General features: G+C 41.8%; 1 protein-coding gene across 15 annotated transcripts in view; it reads right to left on the bottom strand.

Annotated features, from left to right (window-relative positions):
- Positions 1-16,438, bottom strand: part of MYH10 (myosin heavy chain 10) — a 195,963-nt gene that overhangs the window by 68,857 nt on the left and 110,668 nt on the right. For 6 of the 15 annotated variants that reach the window (XM_067021824.1, XM_067021826.1, XM_067021827.1 and 3 more), the window contains 3 exons: positions 15,953-16,055; positions 15,313-15,342; positions 9,002-9,094 (listed from right to left, as the gene is read on the bottom strand). In XM_067021824.1, the coding sequence (XP_066877925.1) occupies positions 9,002-9,094; positions 15,313-15,342; positions 15,953-16,055 (226 nt within the window). Of the gene's footprint in view, positions 1-9,001; positions 9,095-15,312; positions 15,346-15,952; positions 16,056-16,438 lie in introns of all 15 variants that reach the window. The other 9 variants (XM_067021825.1, XM_067021832.1, XM_059047483.2 and 6 more) reach the window with 2 other exon arrangements.

Here is a 16,438-nt window from a genome sequence, read left to right as displayed (position 1 = left end):
AGTTAGATTCAAAGGAGAAAAAAAACAAACTAAAGTTTTTTAGTGCTTCTGAACTAAAAACACGGGCTTCTGAACAGGTAACCTAAAAAGAAATGTCCCCAAATAATTTAGACATATGATCGCTTACCTGCATAAACAAAGTCACCAACATACAACATCTAATTTGCTCATCAGTTCCCTAGCCAAATCGGTTCCCTTTCCTTTTTATAACTGGCATCCGTAGCTGCTCTAACCATTACAGCTAGTGCCAGAGAAACACCTTTTGGCTAAAGGAAAAGGGCCAGGCAAAAGACTAATGAAAAAAGAGGATGGGATGAGAAAGCCTACATGTGGGAGAAGGCAGAGTGGACTGCGGGTGTCCCTCTGGCCCTGTCCTGACCCCCAAAGAAACCAGTAACCTACTTAGTAACTTATAAATCTTGGTTCTATTTTTAAAACACTTTAACAAAAAAAACCTTATAAAGTTGAAAATTATCAACTCTCTATGCTAAACGGTACTCATGTTCAGCTATTTTACGAGAACTACCCAAGTATCAATATTTTGACAACAGAAAAAAGCAAAATTTCTGAACCAAAAAGAAATACTTTACTGAATATCCCCCAGATGGTCCAGGGTTTAAATATTCCCCTTAATGTTGAACATCCTGGCAAATGAGGTAAGAGGCAGGCCAGGGGCTGTGAAATCACTTCAGTGTTAGTCTTGGGGTGGAGTCAGGGGAGAAAATAAAATATATAGGTTGAAAAGCTTTTCCTTCACATACATAATAAATACTCTTTCAGAATTAACATTTTCATTAACATACAAATCTAAAGTGGAAAACAAGCAGAGTTTTACTTTTAAATGGGTTGGGTCCTCTCATCTTTTAGACATGACGTGAAGAAACTCGTGGTGAAGATGCTCACACTGTATTTGATTCCCATATAGGTCAGATTATGGTACTCAGAATATCCAACCAGGATTTCGCCAATGAAAACAAAAACAAAGGAAAAGCGAAAAATAGGACAAGTACATTATGTGTTAATGATAGAGGATGCATTTTGGTGCCATGCACATTGCTTCCCAATCCAAGGACAACTAAGACAGCATGTTACTGGCAAGAGTCTGAACAGCAAAGATGGCCAGAATCCTCTCTCTTATGTAAAACAGAAACTGTAAAGAATTTCACTCAAAAGGTGCAATAGGACAACTTGGATATTTTGATACTGTCAAGAAAATAAGAAGAAAATTATCTTAAAGAATTTCATTCCTTCTAATTCGACATTGACTTTCTGAACTTTTTCGGTGGGTGGTTACGACGTCTCCATAGTTATTAAACCTAGATGGTTAGCAACTTACTACAGGGACAATGCAGGTTTGTTTCATGCTCTGAAAATACTTTCCCCCTTCCTAATTTGGTATTTAAAGTTGTTATAAGATCTGTAATTTACCTGAAAACATGTTAGTATAGATAGCGTGGTATGGATGTGTATTAATTTGCTCCAGGAAATATCTCCACTCTGGAGGCAGCTATTTGCCCTAAATGGGAAAACCCATCTGGGAAGTAATTAGTTAGGATTTAATCCCAAGGCCAGATGGCTATTTTAAATGCTTCAGCTCTCTTAATCTCCAGATTACACCAGAAGCTTTGTTAATTAGTAAAATGAGTTTTCTTGTGAACTAAGTGGCCCTGTTACTTAGTGTAACGGATGTTAGAAATTCCTGGGGAAAAATGAGTGACATTAATAGCCATGGACTGATTGGAAATACACAGATGTCCGCCAGCCAGTCTGGTGTGGGCCGGGTGTCAAGGCTGCAGCGAGCCCCAGGGGCTGCAGGGTTGGGAGGGCAGCCGCGGATCTGGAGGATGGGGGTTGCGTGGTGCAGACCACGTTCTGTGTCTGACACTGTCACATCTGCCTCGGTAAATCTTTACAGAAAGGCTCGGTGAGACAACACAAGACAGAAGAGCAACTGTGTTCAATGTACCCACAAAACTGATTTTGGTGCCTGCTCAATAATACATGTGAGGGTGCAGAATTCTGACTCACTTTTCTTGTAACCTGGTAGCCGAGGGGTAAGGAGGCACCTGGAGGCTTTATCTAGCTTCAAAAATTACAGGCTAATTAGCTACCACAAGGTACATAAAACAGAATTGCCAAATTGGCCTAAATCTTTGCAAAGGAAAAAAAAGAAGAAGAAGAAATAAAGGAAAAGATTTGTGCAGATATGGAAAGTGATCCCTACTAAAACTTTCTAAGATGAGACGTATCTGCTGATACAATCATTTTGAAACTGAACTCCCTGTTTCTAAAGTTCCATTACAAGACATTCATTTTACATAAATCTCCTCCATCTGGAACGCACTTCACTTGTCCATAGAGAGCTGGACTAACTGTGAACGATTATTGTCATAAGGGCGATGCTCTCCTAAAGGATCCCCTTCAATACAAACCATGTGCTAGTCACCTTAGAAAGAAAAGACATTCTTCAGGAAATTACTTGTCTATATCAGATCAAAGAAATGGAAACAAGTGGATTCTAAAATTTACAGACTTTATAGTTTCTACTATTTTCACTGCAGGCATGTGGCCTGTAAATAATGACTACATGGAATTCCACTGTACACACAACTCATCTTTTAACGTCACGTCACTCTTTCGGTCTGATGTCCAACCCCAATCCCAGGCTGGCCTGGCTGTGGGGCCAGCAGCTCCCGTGCACCTTCTGCCCACACTTCTAAAACTGGGGCATACGCACGATGGAAAACAGGGTGGAGGTTTCTTAAAAAGGTAAAAATAGTTACCACATGATCCAGCAATCCCACTCCTGGGCATGTGTCCGGAAAAGACAAAAACTCTAGTTTGAAAAGATACGTGCACCCCAGTGTTCACAGCATCACTATTTACAGTAGCCCAGACATGGAAGCAACCTACGTGTCCAGCAACAGATGAATGGATAAAGAAGAGGTGGTACATATGTATACAACAGAATACCACTCAGCCATAAAAAAGAATGAAACGTTGGCATCTGCAGCAACATGGATGGACCTAGAGGTTATCCTATTGAGTGAAGTAAGTCAGACAGAGAAAGAAACATTACACGATGTTGCTTAGATGTGGAATCTAAAAAATAATACAAATGAACTTATTTACAAAACAGGAACAGACTCACAGACATAGAAAACAAACTTACAGTTACCAAAGGGGAAGGGTGGGGAGGGAGAAATTAGGAGTATGGGACTAACAGATACACACAACTACATATAAAACAGATAAGCAACAAGGATTTACTGTACAGCACAGGGAACAATATTCAATATCTTGTAATAACCTATAATGGAAAATATGAAAAAAATGTGTAACTGAATCACTTGGCTGTACACCTGAAACTAACATGATATTGTAAATCAACTATGCTTCAATTTGAAAAAAAATCCAAAAAACTGGGGCATGCATATTCGCAGAGAGCCTGGCACGTGCAACACTCCCTGAGCTCAACTGTACCTGATGGCGTGTCATCAGAAACACAAAAAAGGTAAAACCCAACTGAAGGTGAGCTCTGTGAGGCTGCAGACCTTTGTTCTGTGCATTGATATATTCCCAGGGCATAGAAGAGTGTCAAGCACTTAGTAGGCAACCACACTGTAACAATGGATTCCATAAATACATACACCTACTATGTACTTACATGTGGGAGGCAGGGGCAACTAAGGATCCAGAGAGCAAGGTGGACGGGGTCCCTACCGCCAGAGATCTTACATGCTAGCGGGAGAGAGATCACAGATAAGCAGAGCGCCAACTACAGACTGTGGTAAGCGCTACAAGGGAAATCAGCGGGGCACTGGGATAGAGGATATAGAGGAAACGTCCTCAGACCAGGTTTGAGACGAACAAGGAGTTTAGGGAAGGGAGAAGGAGAAACGTGGACAGATGTGAAATACGTTCTGGAGGTGGAACCACAAAATTCACTCCTGGCTTGGACGTGGGCCATGAGAAAAAGGCTCAGTCAAGGATGATTCCTAGGTATTTTGTTTCTCTAGGTTTTGTTGTTTTTATTTTAAGTTTAAGCAACCGGGTGACTTGATGGTACCATTTATTGACGTCAGACTTAAAAAAAAGAAATTTTGAAAGAAAAAACAAGTTCCATTTGTTAATTCAAGAAACCCATTAGACATCCAATGGAGATAACAAGTAAGCAGCACAGTGCCTGGCAAAGAACAGGTGCTTGACAGTTAACTGAAATGCACAACAAAAAATCTAAATTAATAAAGTTTAATTTTAAAATGAGTCTACGCTGGCCACTCTCTAACCCCGTGGGAACCAGTGCTGACAACACCCACAGGCAACTGCTAAATAAAGGGTGTTTTAACTGAACATGAGTCAGTCAACAGAACTAATTACTTCACTATTTTTTATGGACCTGCTAAAATCAAGTTCTTGTTGTACTGTGCAGTTAATGTCTTATGATAATAGTAGCTAGCTACGAAACTCTTTAAAAAATATACCGTACATATCAATATAAAGTTGACTTTCTAAGAATTAAAGCCCTAAGTCAATATTAAAGATATGTTTGTTTCTTGGTTGAATGAATAGCTAAGAATACTGCCTTGATCAAAAATCTTTTCTAAAAAGATCAGCTTTTATACTACAAAGCTACAGTAATCAAGACAGTATGGTGCTGGCACAAAAACAGAAATATAGATCAATGGTACAGGATAAGAAGCCCAGAGATAAACCCATGCACCTATGGTCACCTTATCTATGACAAAGGAGGCAAGGATATACAATGGAGAAAAGACAGTCTCTTCAATAAGTGGTGCAGTGGAAAACTGAACAGCTACATGTAAAAGAATGAAATTAGAACACGCCCTAACACCGTACACAAAAATAAACTCAAAATGGGTTAAAGACCTAAATGTAACACCGGATACTGTAAAACTCTGAGAGGAAAACATAGGAAAAATACTCTTTGACATAAATCACAGCAAGATCTTTTTTGGCCCACCTCCTAGAGTAATGAAAATAAAACCAAAAATAAACAAGTGGGACCTAATTAAACTTAAAAGCTTTGCACAGCAAAGGACAACATAAACAAGACAAAAAGACAACATTCAGAAGGGGAGAAAATTTTGCAAATGAAACAACTGACAAAGGACTGATCCCCAAAATATACAAACAGCTCATGCAGCTCAGTATCAAAACAAACAAACAAACCCATCCAAAAATGGGCAGAAGACCTAAACAGACATTTCTCCAAAGAAGACATACAGATGGCCAAGAGGCACATGAAAAACTGCTCAACATCACTAATTACTAGAGAAATGCAAATCAAAACTACAGTGAGGTATCACCTCACACCTGTCGAAATGGCCAACATCAAAAAATCTACAAACAATAAATGCTGGAGAGGGTGTGGAGAAAAGGGAACCCTCTTGCACTGTTGGTGGGAATGTAAATTGATACAGCCACTATGGAGAACAGTATGAAGGTTCCTTAAAAGATTAAAAATAGAACTACTATATGACCCAGCAATCCCACTACTGGGCATATATCCTGAGAAAACCATAATTCAAAAAGACACATGCACCCCAATGTTCACTGCAGCAGTATTTACAATAGCCAGGACATGGAAACAACTGAAATGTCCATCGACAGAGGAATGGATAAAGAAGATGTGGTACATATATACAGTGGAATATTACTCAGCGAATGAAATTACTCAGGAACGAAATTGGGTCATTTGTAGAGATGTGGATGGTCCTAGAGTCTGTCATACAGAGTGATGTAAGTCAGAAAAGCAACTATCATATAGTAACACATATATGTGGAATCTAGAAAAATGGTACAGATGAACCTATTTGCAGGGCAGGGATAGAGACACAGACGTAGAGAACAGACATGTGGACACAGGGGCGTAAGGGGAGGGTGGGACGAATTGGGAGATTAGGATTGACATATATACACTACCATGTGTAAAACAGCTAGCCAGTGAGAACCTGCTGTACAGCACAGGGAGCTCGGCTCAGTGCTCTGTGACCACCTAGATGGGTGGGCTGGGGGCGGAGGTGGGAGGGAGGTCCAAGAGGGATGGGGTATATGTGTGCCTATGGCTGATTCACTTCATCGTGCAGCAGGAACGAACACAGCATTGTGAAGCAATTATACTCCAAAAAAAAAAAAAAAAGGATTAGCTTTTACTATATTAGATTGAGCATACTTAATGATAATTACTCAGTAGTACAAGCACTTTGGAAGGTAGAACCTCAGCTCAATCAGGGTTTGTTGAGAATTCACACTGAATGGGTGATTCTTGCTAGAATCAATCTTGCTAGGAAACAATCTAAAAAATTCTTCCCACCAGTAGAATGTAAAAGAAGTTCCCACCAGAATTATTTTATCAACCTTTGGAACAGGATGCATCAATAACGAACATTAAGGAGACTTAAGTATAGTAATCGCTCTGCAAATAAATTTCAAAAAGTGATCAGCTTAATTTAGACTACAAGTTAAAGGAACAAACTAGAGCAGAGTTTCTCAACCTCCATATAACTGACATTTGGGGATAATTCTGTTGTGGGGCCTGTCCTGTACATTGTAGGATGTTTAGCAACATCCCTGGCCTCCACCCACGAGACGTCAAACGTGGGATCCCCAGGGGACCCCAAATTGAGAACCACTGATCTAGAGTAATGCAAATTATGGATTATAACCTACATGTGTCAATATGGAAATCTAATGATCTCTGGCAGCCAACTTCCAAGATGGCCTCAATAACCCCTGCCTTCCGGTACTCGGGTCACCTGCTCTGGGGGATGCCGGCTGCCATGTCGTGAGCAAGCGTTCCTGCAGAGAGGCCACTGAGGTGTGGAACTGAGGCTTCTTGCCAAAAGCTACCCAAGTAAGCTGGGAAGCTCCTCCAGCCTCAGCAGGCCTTCAGATGCCTCGGGGCTAGCCAATCACACAGTAATGACGACCTCATGGGAGACCTCGGGCCAGAACCAGCACTCAGAAACGCTGAGACGATCAACGTTTTATGTCACTAGGTCTTAGGGGAATTTGTTACATAGCAACACGCCTATCTGTCCCAAACACAAAAACCTCAGTAGATGAATCTTTACCACTTAGTAACAGAATCACTACATTCTTTACCAAAGGACACACGTGACCGGTTAGTAGCAATTTATCGTTTCTAGGCAAAAATGAGACAAATGGGTACAAAAGTGCTTTTCTTGAATTTAGAGTGTGGTTTGCGGGGGGTGGGGTGGGGGGGGGTGTAGAATCACAATAGACTGGAAACTTGATTTATGTGGTAAAAGAAAACATTTTCCACTAAGAAGTCCTTGAAAATCTTCACGGAGGCTCACATACCAAAGCTGGTAGCTCCCATCCAGTGACACAGCCACTAAATACAGGGCTTTCAGGAGGAAGAATTTCAGATTTAACTGCGGCTCCAGCTCAGTGCTGATGATCCAAAGAATGACAGAAACTCAAAAAGCAGCTCAGTTTCCCCAGAGCCAAAAGTCACAGCCGTGCTTCCTACTGACCAGGGCACATCTGTTAGCCCACTTTGTTCACAGAAAGCTAAAATAATTACTAAGTGAACTTGGATTAAGCAAATCTTCAGAGTTTATCCCGCTGGGAATAAACAATATTCCAAGCAAATAGTCCCATACTTCTTACATAACTGGGAAAGTCTCTTGCACTTAAACTACCTCTGAGGGTGTCATGGGCTGAATCGTCCCCCACCCCCAAATCCATATGTTGAAGTCCTGACCTCTAGCAGCTCAGAGCGTGACCGTGTTTAAAGAAAGGGTCTTCACAGACGCAGTTAAGCTAAAATGAGGTCACTGGGCTGGGCCGGATCCAGTATGACCGGGGTCTCATGAGAGAAGAACAGACACAGGCGTGCAGAGGGAAGACCACGTGAGTTCACAGCAGACGGCCACCCACAAGCCAAGGACGGAGGCCTCGGAAGAAGCCAACCCTGCCGACACCTTGACGCCAGACTTCCTCCAATTGCAAGAAAACACGTGTCTCTCGTTTAAGCCACCCAGTCTGTGGTGCTCTGTTTTGGCAACCCGGGCAAAGGCATACAGAGGGTTATCTAGCTACCTCGGTATTTCCTGAGTCCCCCCTGTGATCTGGTGGCTTCTCCTAACCACGGAAACCACGTCATCAGGAGATTCACGTGCGGACCCGGAGTAAAGAATGTCACAGTGAACCCGATTTCCAGAAACTGCCCATCAAGGGACTGTTAGAATTGAGGTCTCTGATTCTGGCCTCCTTAACTTTAACCAAGACGTCTAATATCAGAGGAGGGAGGAAAAACATAGAATTAACTCGAATGACTTAGGTAGAAATAACAGAAGTTGAATGATTTGCTACTCAAGTGTCGACGCTGAGCCGGCTGCCGCCCAGGATAACGTCCCCAGACTAGGTGTGCAAGCTGGTCGGGCTGAGGAAGGAAGTAAAGCTTTCAGCGAATTAGGAGAGTCGAGCGGCCGAGAGGAAATTTTTGAGGAGACAAAATGTGAGGGACAAATTATTCTGAGGTCCACATCCCATAGAAATGGTAATGTATGAAAAGAGCAATTTACCACATCAAATTCCAACTTCGCTTGTTGAGTGTTTACTGTGCCTGGTTCTGTGTTAAGTATTCAGCACGCATCTCATTTAGTCTCCACGCCAACCTCATAATTATATATCATCCCCAATCAAAAACGAAGAAATAAGTTCAGAGAGGTTATACAATTATACATCCATAGAATAAAACATAACTATCTACAGTCATAACTATATATCATCAACATATGATTAAAATTACTTTCCCATTTGTTTTGCTTTTTAAAATGTGACTACTAGGAAAATTTTAATTACACGTGACTTGCATTGTATTTCTATTGGACAGCCCTGTTCCATATACTACATCTGTTAGGAAGGAAGGTACTTGATTTGCTTAATCATGGTAGACATTCAACTAGAAGTTTGAGGAATGAAAAGTTTCCAGTGCTTTTAAACTTACAAAACGAGATGAGTTATCATTTTTCACAGTCTTTGCGTTTCCAAATGATTCCAGGATTGGATTTGCTTGCAAAAGCTGCCGTTCAAGTTCCCCCTAAAAGACATTACACACACACACACACACACACACACACACACACACACACACACACACAAATAAAAGCAAATATATGTTAATCTAACATGTTTACTCCAGTCCTCAGAGAAAAAAAAAGAGCAAAAGCAAACACTGCCTCTTTTGCTCAGTCAGTGTTTTCATTTTATCTGCCATCCAGCAAACTTTGTTGTTGGCTTCTTACCTTGGTCTTATGGGCTCTGCTAAAGGAAAAAATTAGCATCTATCATGTGTGCTCACAAGAAGAAAATGTCACGTTGCACAGTGATGGCAAATTTAAGGACGGGGCACGTAAATTAAGTGGAGAGTTTTTAAAATAAAGCAAACTGGTTTTCATGAAATGAAATGTAGCATGATACTTCAATTAAGGACATATTAATACTTATACTTCTGCTTATTTCTACTTTGCCTCGTTCCAAAGATTTAAGGCAGCAAATTCTAATAATTTCCACCGTACTGGTAATAAGACTTGCCATTTTTCCAAGGGTTTCACATAATATCTTAACGATGTAGACAGGGCAATATCCTCATCTCCGGTTTCAGAGATGACAAAGACGGCGATGCTACTGGATTCTTGTGCGTATTTAAAAAGCTAAGTGTACTGTATTTGGTAGACTGGTCATTACTTATATGCAAATTAAGCTATAAAACAGATTTTACAAACAAAATATGTAAGTATATTAATATATGCTTTAATCATGAAACACAACAGAAGGCTATATGGGGAAGCATGAGGCATTTCTGTGTCCCTGGAATGTAATTTCAGAATTACACCGTAGGACTTAAATAAATCCGCTCTTTCCAAACACAAATCTTACCCCTGTATTTTAAAATACCCACAGTATACCAGACCTCAAGAAAGAATAAAAACTGCTAGCTACTGTGATTCTCTAAGCAAAAAAAAAGAGTACAAGGAAGCTCACGTAAGATTTTAAAATTAATGGCCACTTGCTCTGTGACGTATTACACTATCATCGACTCCAAAATCAGGAACAAATCTACGCCATACACGCAGTCTCAGCATCTAACCCAGGTGTGGCGGGATGTTTCGGTGGCGTGGTTCACTCCGGTGAAAGGGCAGGAAACGTTCCTGAAGCACGTGACACGGTGAGGCGCTGCGGTGTTGCACGTCTACTCTAGAGCATTTACCTGGAGCGTCCGATTGTCCGGATTATTTTCCCAGGTTTTATCTATAGTCTGCTATTGTGTTCAACTGAAACCAGTCAGGAACCAGTCCGGCCACGTGAATGTCACGACATGGCATCAGCTCACATCCCTGGCGTTAGATAATAGGCTCCCTGTACAGGGGATCCTCCCGTTTATGGACTTCAAGACACCAGACTACTCCTGATGTAAATCTCTCTAAACACTACATGCTATCGAAGTTTCTCAAACATGGTGTCCTGAACCAATGTTAATGGCTGAGAGTCACCACTGAGAAGAGCAGCCGTCGTGCTGGGACGTGGAAGTGCCTTTCCCCCGGAGGTTAGAGGTCACAGCCATCACTGAGTCTGTGCCAACACCTTGCAAAGCTCTCGGTGCACTGGCACCGCAATAATGATTTGGGCTCTAGAATCCCTTAAGCTCACTCAGTCTGTGTGATGAGGGCGTAGAAACTGTCAGAAAAACCCGGACTCGATAAGTGGGGCACTGCCTTTCCCTGGCACTCCTACGGTTAGATCAAGGAGTTAGAATACAGGTTCCTTAAAATTACACACTATCCTACCAAATCATAATAAAAATACTTTCAATAATAATCTATCTTTAAAATATTTTCCTGGGCTTCCCTGGTGGCGCAGTGGTTGGGAGTCCGCCTGCCGATGCAGGGGGCGCGGGTTCGTGCCCCGGTCCGGGAAGATCCCACAATGCCGCGGGGGCGGCTGGGCCTGTGAGCCGTGGCCGCTGCGCCTGCGCGTCCGGAGCCTGTGCTCCGCGACGGGAGGGGCCACAGCAGTGAGACGCCTGCGTACCACCAAAAAAAAAAAAAAAAAAAATTTCCTAACTTGGAGGTAAAACAAATATTGTATACCTCATTTTAATATTCCCTAGACATGGCTTCAAGAATTCTTTGGGTCAAGTTTATCGATTCTTTTCTTTTCTCCTTCGCGTGTGTATGCACGCACGCACGTGTGTGCACGTGATCCACTGATCCTGACTCCATTCTTTCTTCTATTGGCTTAAAGGCACCGGCCGTATACCCCGCATGAGGTTAGTCAGTATCACGCCAAAATGATGCTCCGTGAATGTCTGCTGAATGGATGGGTAACCAGCGGTCCGAAGACATTCTAGTAGTATTTGGGGAGGGGGCGGTGGTGAGCCAGAGGTGGGAGTAAGATTTGCGCGAAGGGTCCTCGTAATCACTGTGGTAACCGCAGGCTTGGGCCCCTGCTTTGGAGGCCACTACATCAACAGGAATGTGGTGGTACTTCTCTTCCAATGGATTTTTGACATCACTGAGGCCAAGTAAAGATCTCAAAAACTCAAAAATGAATCACAAAGAGCTTGACACAGAGCTAATATTATAAAACACACAAAAGTGATCTTTAAGAAATTACCACTAAAATTTGACCATTTCTGCATTGAATAATTTCACATTCAGATAAACAGGGCTAACAGCTCTCAACCAAATTAGGAAGCCATTTGCAAACCATCAGGGGACAGTGACTAAGTGCCAGCCTTTCTGCTGGACCTGGATGGGCAATGTCCCTTTTCTCATCTACACAGTAATGAGAAACGTCACTTGGGAATGTGGGGAAAAGAAATCAGCATCGGCTATTTAAATTATTTTTAAAGTGCTAAGTATTTAGAATTATATGATGCTTTAAAGGTTTACCAATCGTGTGAAAACTATACCCTTGTGTTTATTACATAATGTATTATATACACTTGCTATATGGTAGATAGGATGAGTTTTAAATTGGTTTTAAAAAAATTATATATATATATATATATGTATACATACACCTCTTTCAAAACTCCAGTTCAGCCAGCAAGGGGACTTGGGCTGGACTCTTGCTGCACCTTGTAGGCCTGATGGGCAAAGCTGCAGGCGTCCCACTGACCACAGAGTAGGGCTGGAGGCTGGCGGCAGCAGTCAATCGCCGTGTTTAGAGCCAGACTCTAATCTCGAGTGGCAGGCTCTAATTTCTGTGCTTGTTACTTGCTATCTATCACCTTTTGGTCTTAGTTCAAGGCAGTTTAGACCAGTAGATAGAGAGTCACCCAGAAGTTGCCATCTAGAGGTGGATGGCTCAGGAGTCAGTGGGGAGGTGGGCTGGCTTGAAGGGGTCATTCCCAGGGGATGGTCCAGCTTAAGAAATTAGTCGTCCTCAGATCTGCTCTGAAATCGTACCATATCCAGGCTTTGGAGTGGCCCTGGACACTGTGCCAGACGTCGAGGGTCTGTAACAGTGACCTACGATGAGGGCATATGGGCACTGGAGCTGCACTTGCCGTTGGCCGGGGCATTAAGCCAAACGAGGACTCATTTTGTTACGGTAAGTAAAAGTCGATAGGCAAATGTTTTACTTCTTAAATATTGTGACCTTAATTTTGAAAATTTATTTCTTACATTTGTTCATATTTCTGTAATGAAGATGAAGTTATAAGGTAAACATTAAAAAAATCGATCACTTCACACCGCTAGGATGGCCTTAATAAAAAGACAATGACAAGTGTTGCCCAGGATACGGAGAAACTGACAACCTCGGACACTGCGGGGAATGTAAAGTGGTGCAGCCTCTATGGAAAAGTTCGGCAGTTCCTCAAAACGTTAAACAGAAAATTACCACAATCCAGCAATTCTACTCCTAGGTATACACCCCAGAGAACTGCAAATGTATGGCTACGTGAAAACTTATATACTGCAGCATTATTCATATTGGTGCCAAAGTGGAAACAATCCAAATGGCCGTCAACTGGTGAAGGGATAAACAGAACGTGACGAAGTTAACGTAACAGGTTATTATGTGGCCGCAGAAAGGAGTGGAGCACTTACACGTGCTCCAGCATGGAAGAACCTTGAAAACGTTATGCACAGTGAGAACCACATATTGTCCGGTTCTGTTCATATAAAATACCCAGAACAGGCAGATTCAGAGAGCCGGGAAGTAGATGAGTGACTTCCAGGGGCTGGGAGAACACGGAAGGTGATTCCTAATAGGTATAAGGTTTCTTTTTGGGGTGATGAAAATGTTCTAAAATTGATTGTAGTAATAATTGCGTAACTCTGGGAATACACTGAAAAAAAAAAAAAAAACAAAACACTGACCTGTACACTTTAAAGGAGTGAATTTTATGGGACATGAATTTAAATCTTAATAAAGTTATTTTAAAAAAAAGAATGAGCAAAGAGACAAAGACTCACAAAATCAGGAACCTACCAATGCCCTCCACTTTGTTTTTACAATTTATACTGCTGTTTAGTGATAAAATGCTAGCAAGTGACACGAACTGTTCCTGGCAATCTAAGTTTTGCCAATAAAGTTCAACATAAATTTGGAAACCAGTGACATTAAACCAAGAGGAACACTGCCTTTGCAAAGTATAACCATTACTTTACGGCCGTCATCCTCGAAATGGGGTGAGGGGGTGATGCCTACGGGTGCCCCGGAGGGGGAGGGGGTGTGGGGAGAGAAGTAAGTTCCTGATTCAGCCCTCCCCGGGGTGTGACCAGTCTCTAGGCGCAGGAGCATCTCATATTCCTCAGGTGTGCTGGGGAAGAAAAATTAATTGAGAACCAGCAGTCTTCTCATGTTTCTAAAAACATGGCGTGGCTACCACTTGACTGGCTTTAACGTAACCTTGGCGAAAGCAGCGTGGAAGATTCCGTGCAGAGTGAGAACATGCAGCAGGACATGCAAATCAGTAACGACAGTGCAGCGCGGCCCAGAGACGCCGTCGCCTCGCCTTCCTGGAGGGAACCTGCTTTCAGGGGTTGATTGGACCCAAAGTAAAATCTAGGGGTAGGCATGCTACTCACATACAACAGGGATCCACTCTGCAGTTTAAGATGACATTGAAACACAGTGTGAACGATAATGATTCATGTAATCCACAGGGGATTTGGAAACATTGAATCTGCACGTTAACTGTTGAACACTATTTTGCTAGTGATCTAGGTACATATTAAAAGGTCATTTAGCATGTACTCTAAAACACAAAGAAAAGCCAGTTGCTGGTCTAGCGATTCCTTCTTTAACTGGCAAAGAAGCCTTTAAGTATCATATAGGATAATGATTGTTTCATTCATCCTCCCGATGCGGTCTGGTCTACAGCTAAAAGCAAAAGGACATCCTGGGCCTTCGTAGGTAGAGTACAGCTTTAGTGTCTGAGAACTTCTTAAGAATTCTAAAAAAGATATCTGAAAATCTCAGTATCTGGGACTATTCCTTTAGGTGTTTCTGATCGTTTCTTTATATTAAGAGATTGTTTTCATAACACTATCATTTCCAGCTTTATGCTAGCTTTGCACCACTATGCTTGTGGAAGACAGACAAACCAAAACCGTTGCAGTGCGAGGGAATGGGATGTCCAAGTACAGACGTCTCATTCTACCCAAGGCAGCTGGCTCAGCTCTGCCCTCCCTCTCTTGCCAAGTAGCAGGAAATGCTCCGGCCCATGGTTTGTTCATTGCTATGCTCTGCGGAGCTAAAAGGCGGGCATCTGATAATTAGGGAGAATAACATTCCTCTGCTACTTGCCCTGGATAAAGAAAATTCTAAATTTTTGTATTAAATACAATGAGGCTTTTGGGTTAAAACACTTACCAGGTCCTACAACGTTAACAGATTAGAAATTTTTTAAGTTGCAACTTTTAAAGCTGCAGCCCCAAATTCAAAATGTAATGTGTGGCATAAAGTTAGGTTTCCACCTGTTTAAGAAGCATTAAAGTAATTCCACCTGGTAACTGACACGCGAAACCCTCAGTCTACAGGCTTCATAAACATATGATTCAATGTCATGATGAAAGGGCAAATAAATATTAAAATTCCTCTACAAAACAAAGGTAAAGCAAAATGGCATGCTGCTTCTCAGGAAAGAATAAGCCTCAAAGCAACACAATTTCAAAACTAAATATTTTGTTCATAGGAGATTTTGCTCAGAACTAATGGTATTTGTTTCTAGGAGAGACTCAATGCAAAGACAGAAATTAGTGCAAACAGTCAAGACTAAGAAGCATACAGAAAAGCACTTGCCTGGTGTTTCACTGGTTTAGGTGATCCCTGCTGCTCGTTACAAACAGATAAATGCAAACGTTAGCAAGTTTGGGTCTTTTCCTAGCGGCAAGCCACATCCAAAGCACCAAGTCAATGTGCGTTTTAGAACCGTGAAAGCTGGTTTGCCTGGCATCTCTCAGGGAGTGTTAACTACTACTTCTCATATCTACAGATTAAGGATAACTGACGTTTATATTCTCACCCCTTTTCTATCTTCAATCCTCCCCAAATTTCTATCCTCCCCCCTCAGGCTGCTGTGGGTGGTAGCTCTGTAAGTTCAGGAAGAAGCTCTGAAAATATCTGAGGATCTTCTTTTGGTGGAAACGAAGAAGTCTTCCTAAGCACTGCTCATCAATGTTTAACAATCCCCACCACAGCTTTGTAAGAAATCAGGCATCGGGTTACAACCGAAAGTCCAGTTTGCCCTGGTGGAATCGCTAGTTACTAACAATTTCCTGATGCCCTAGCTCCCTCCTTGCTGGGTGGGGAGTGGGGAACACAAGAGAGCTGTCAATTACAGCAGCACACTGAGTACGCTTGCTTCCTTATTCTTGTTTCTAAAATTACAAAAGAATAAATCTAAGGGCTTTAAGAAAACAACAGCAGAAAAAACACTTACAGGAATATTATGGTCCTTTCGTCCTTTGTGTGAAGAAGCGACATGAGCAAGGTATTGAATGACTTTCTTGGTATTTTCTGTCTTCCCGGCACCTGATTCACCCCTGAAAGAAATATTAACATAGGCTGCTTCACAAAAAGCACAGCACACACATTCCCAAACTATAATCGACAAAATTAAACTGAGTTGGAACAAGCATTAGTAGAAAGTAAAAACAGAATACGTAGGGAAGAAGACAAAGATACTATCACCAGTAGTTGGAAAATTATTATTTTTAAATGGCATAAATTAACCCAAATATTTTTTTGGTAGATGCCGGTAAGGGGACAGAGGAAAATGTTCACAACAATTTTTTTTTTTCCCCTTGGAATTGGGGGCTCTGCCAGAGAAGTGAAGTTTATTAGAATGTTTGTGAAGCAATGCCTCAGAACCAGAAACATATCCAGCACTGGAAACAATTCCTAAAACAGTTAAATTAAGGTAATT

This window comes from Kogia breviceps, chromosome 19 (assembly GCF_026419965.1).
Source record: "Kogia breviceps isolate mKogBre1 chromosome 19, mKogBre1 haplotype 1, whole genome shotgun sequence".
NCBI lineage: Eukaryota > Metazoa > Chordata > Mammalia > Artiodactyla > Physeteridae > Kogia > Kogia breviceps.
The sequence above is the reverse complement of the archived record's forward strand: the minus strand, read 5'-3'. Positions and strand labels throughout refer to the sequence as shown.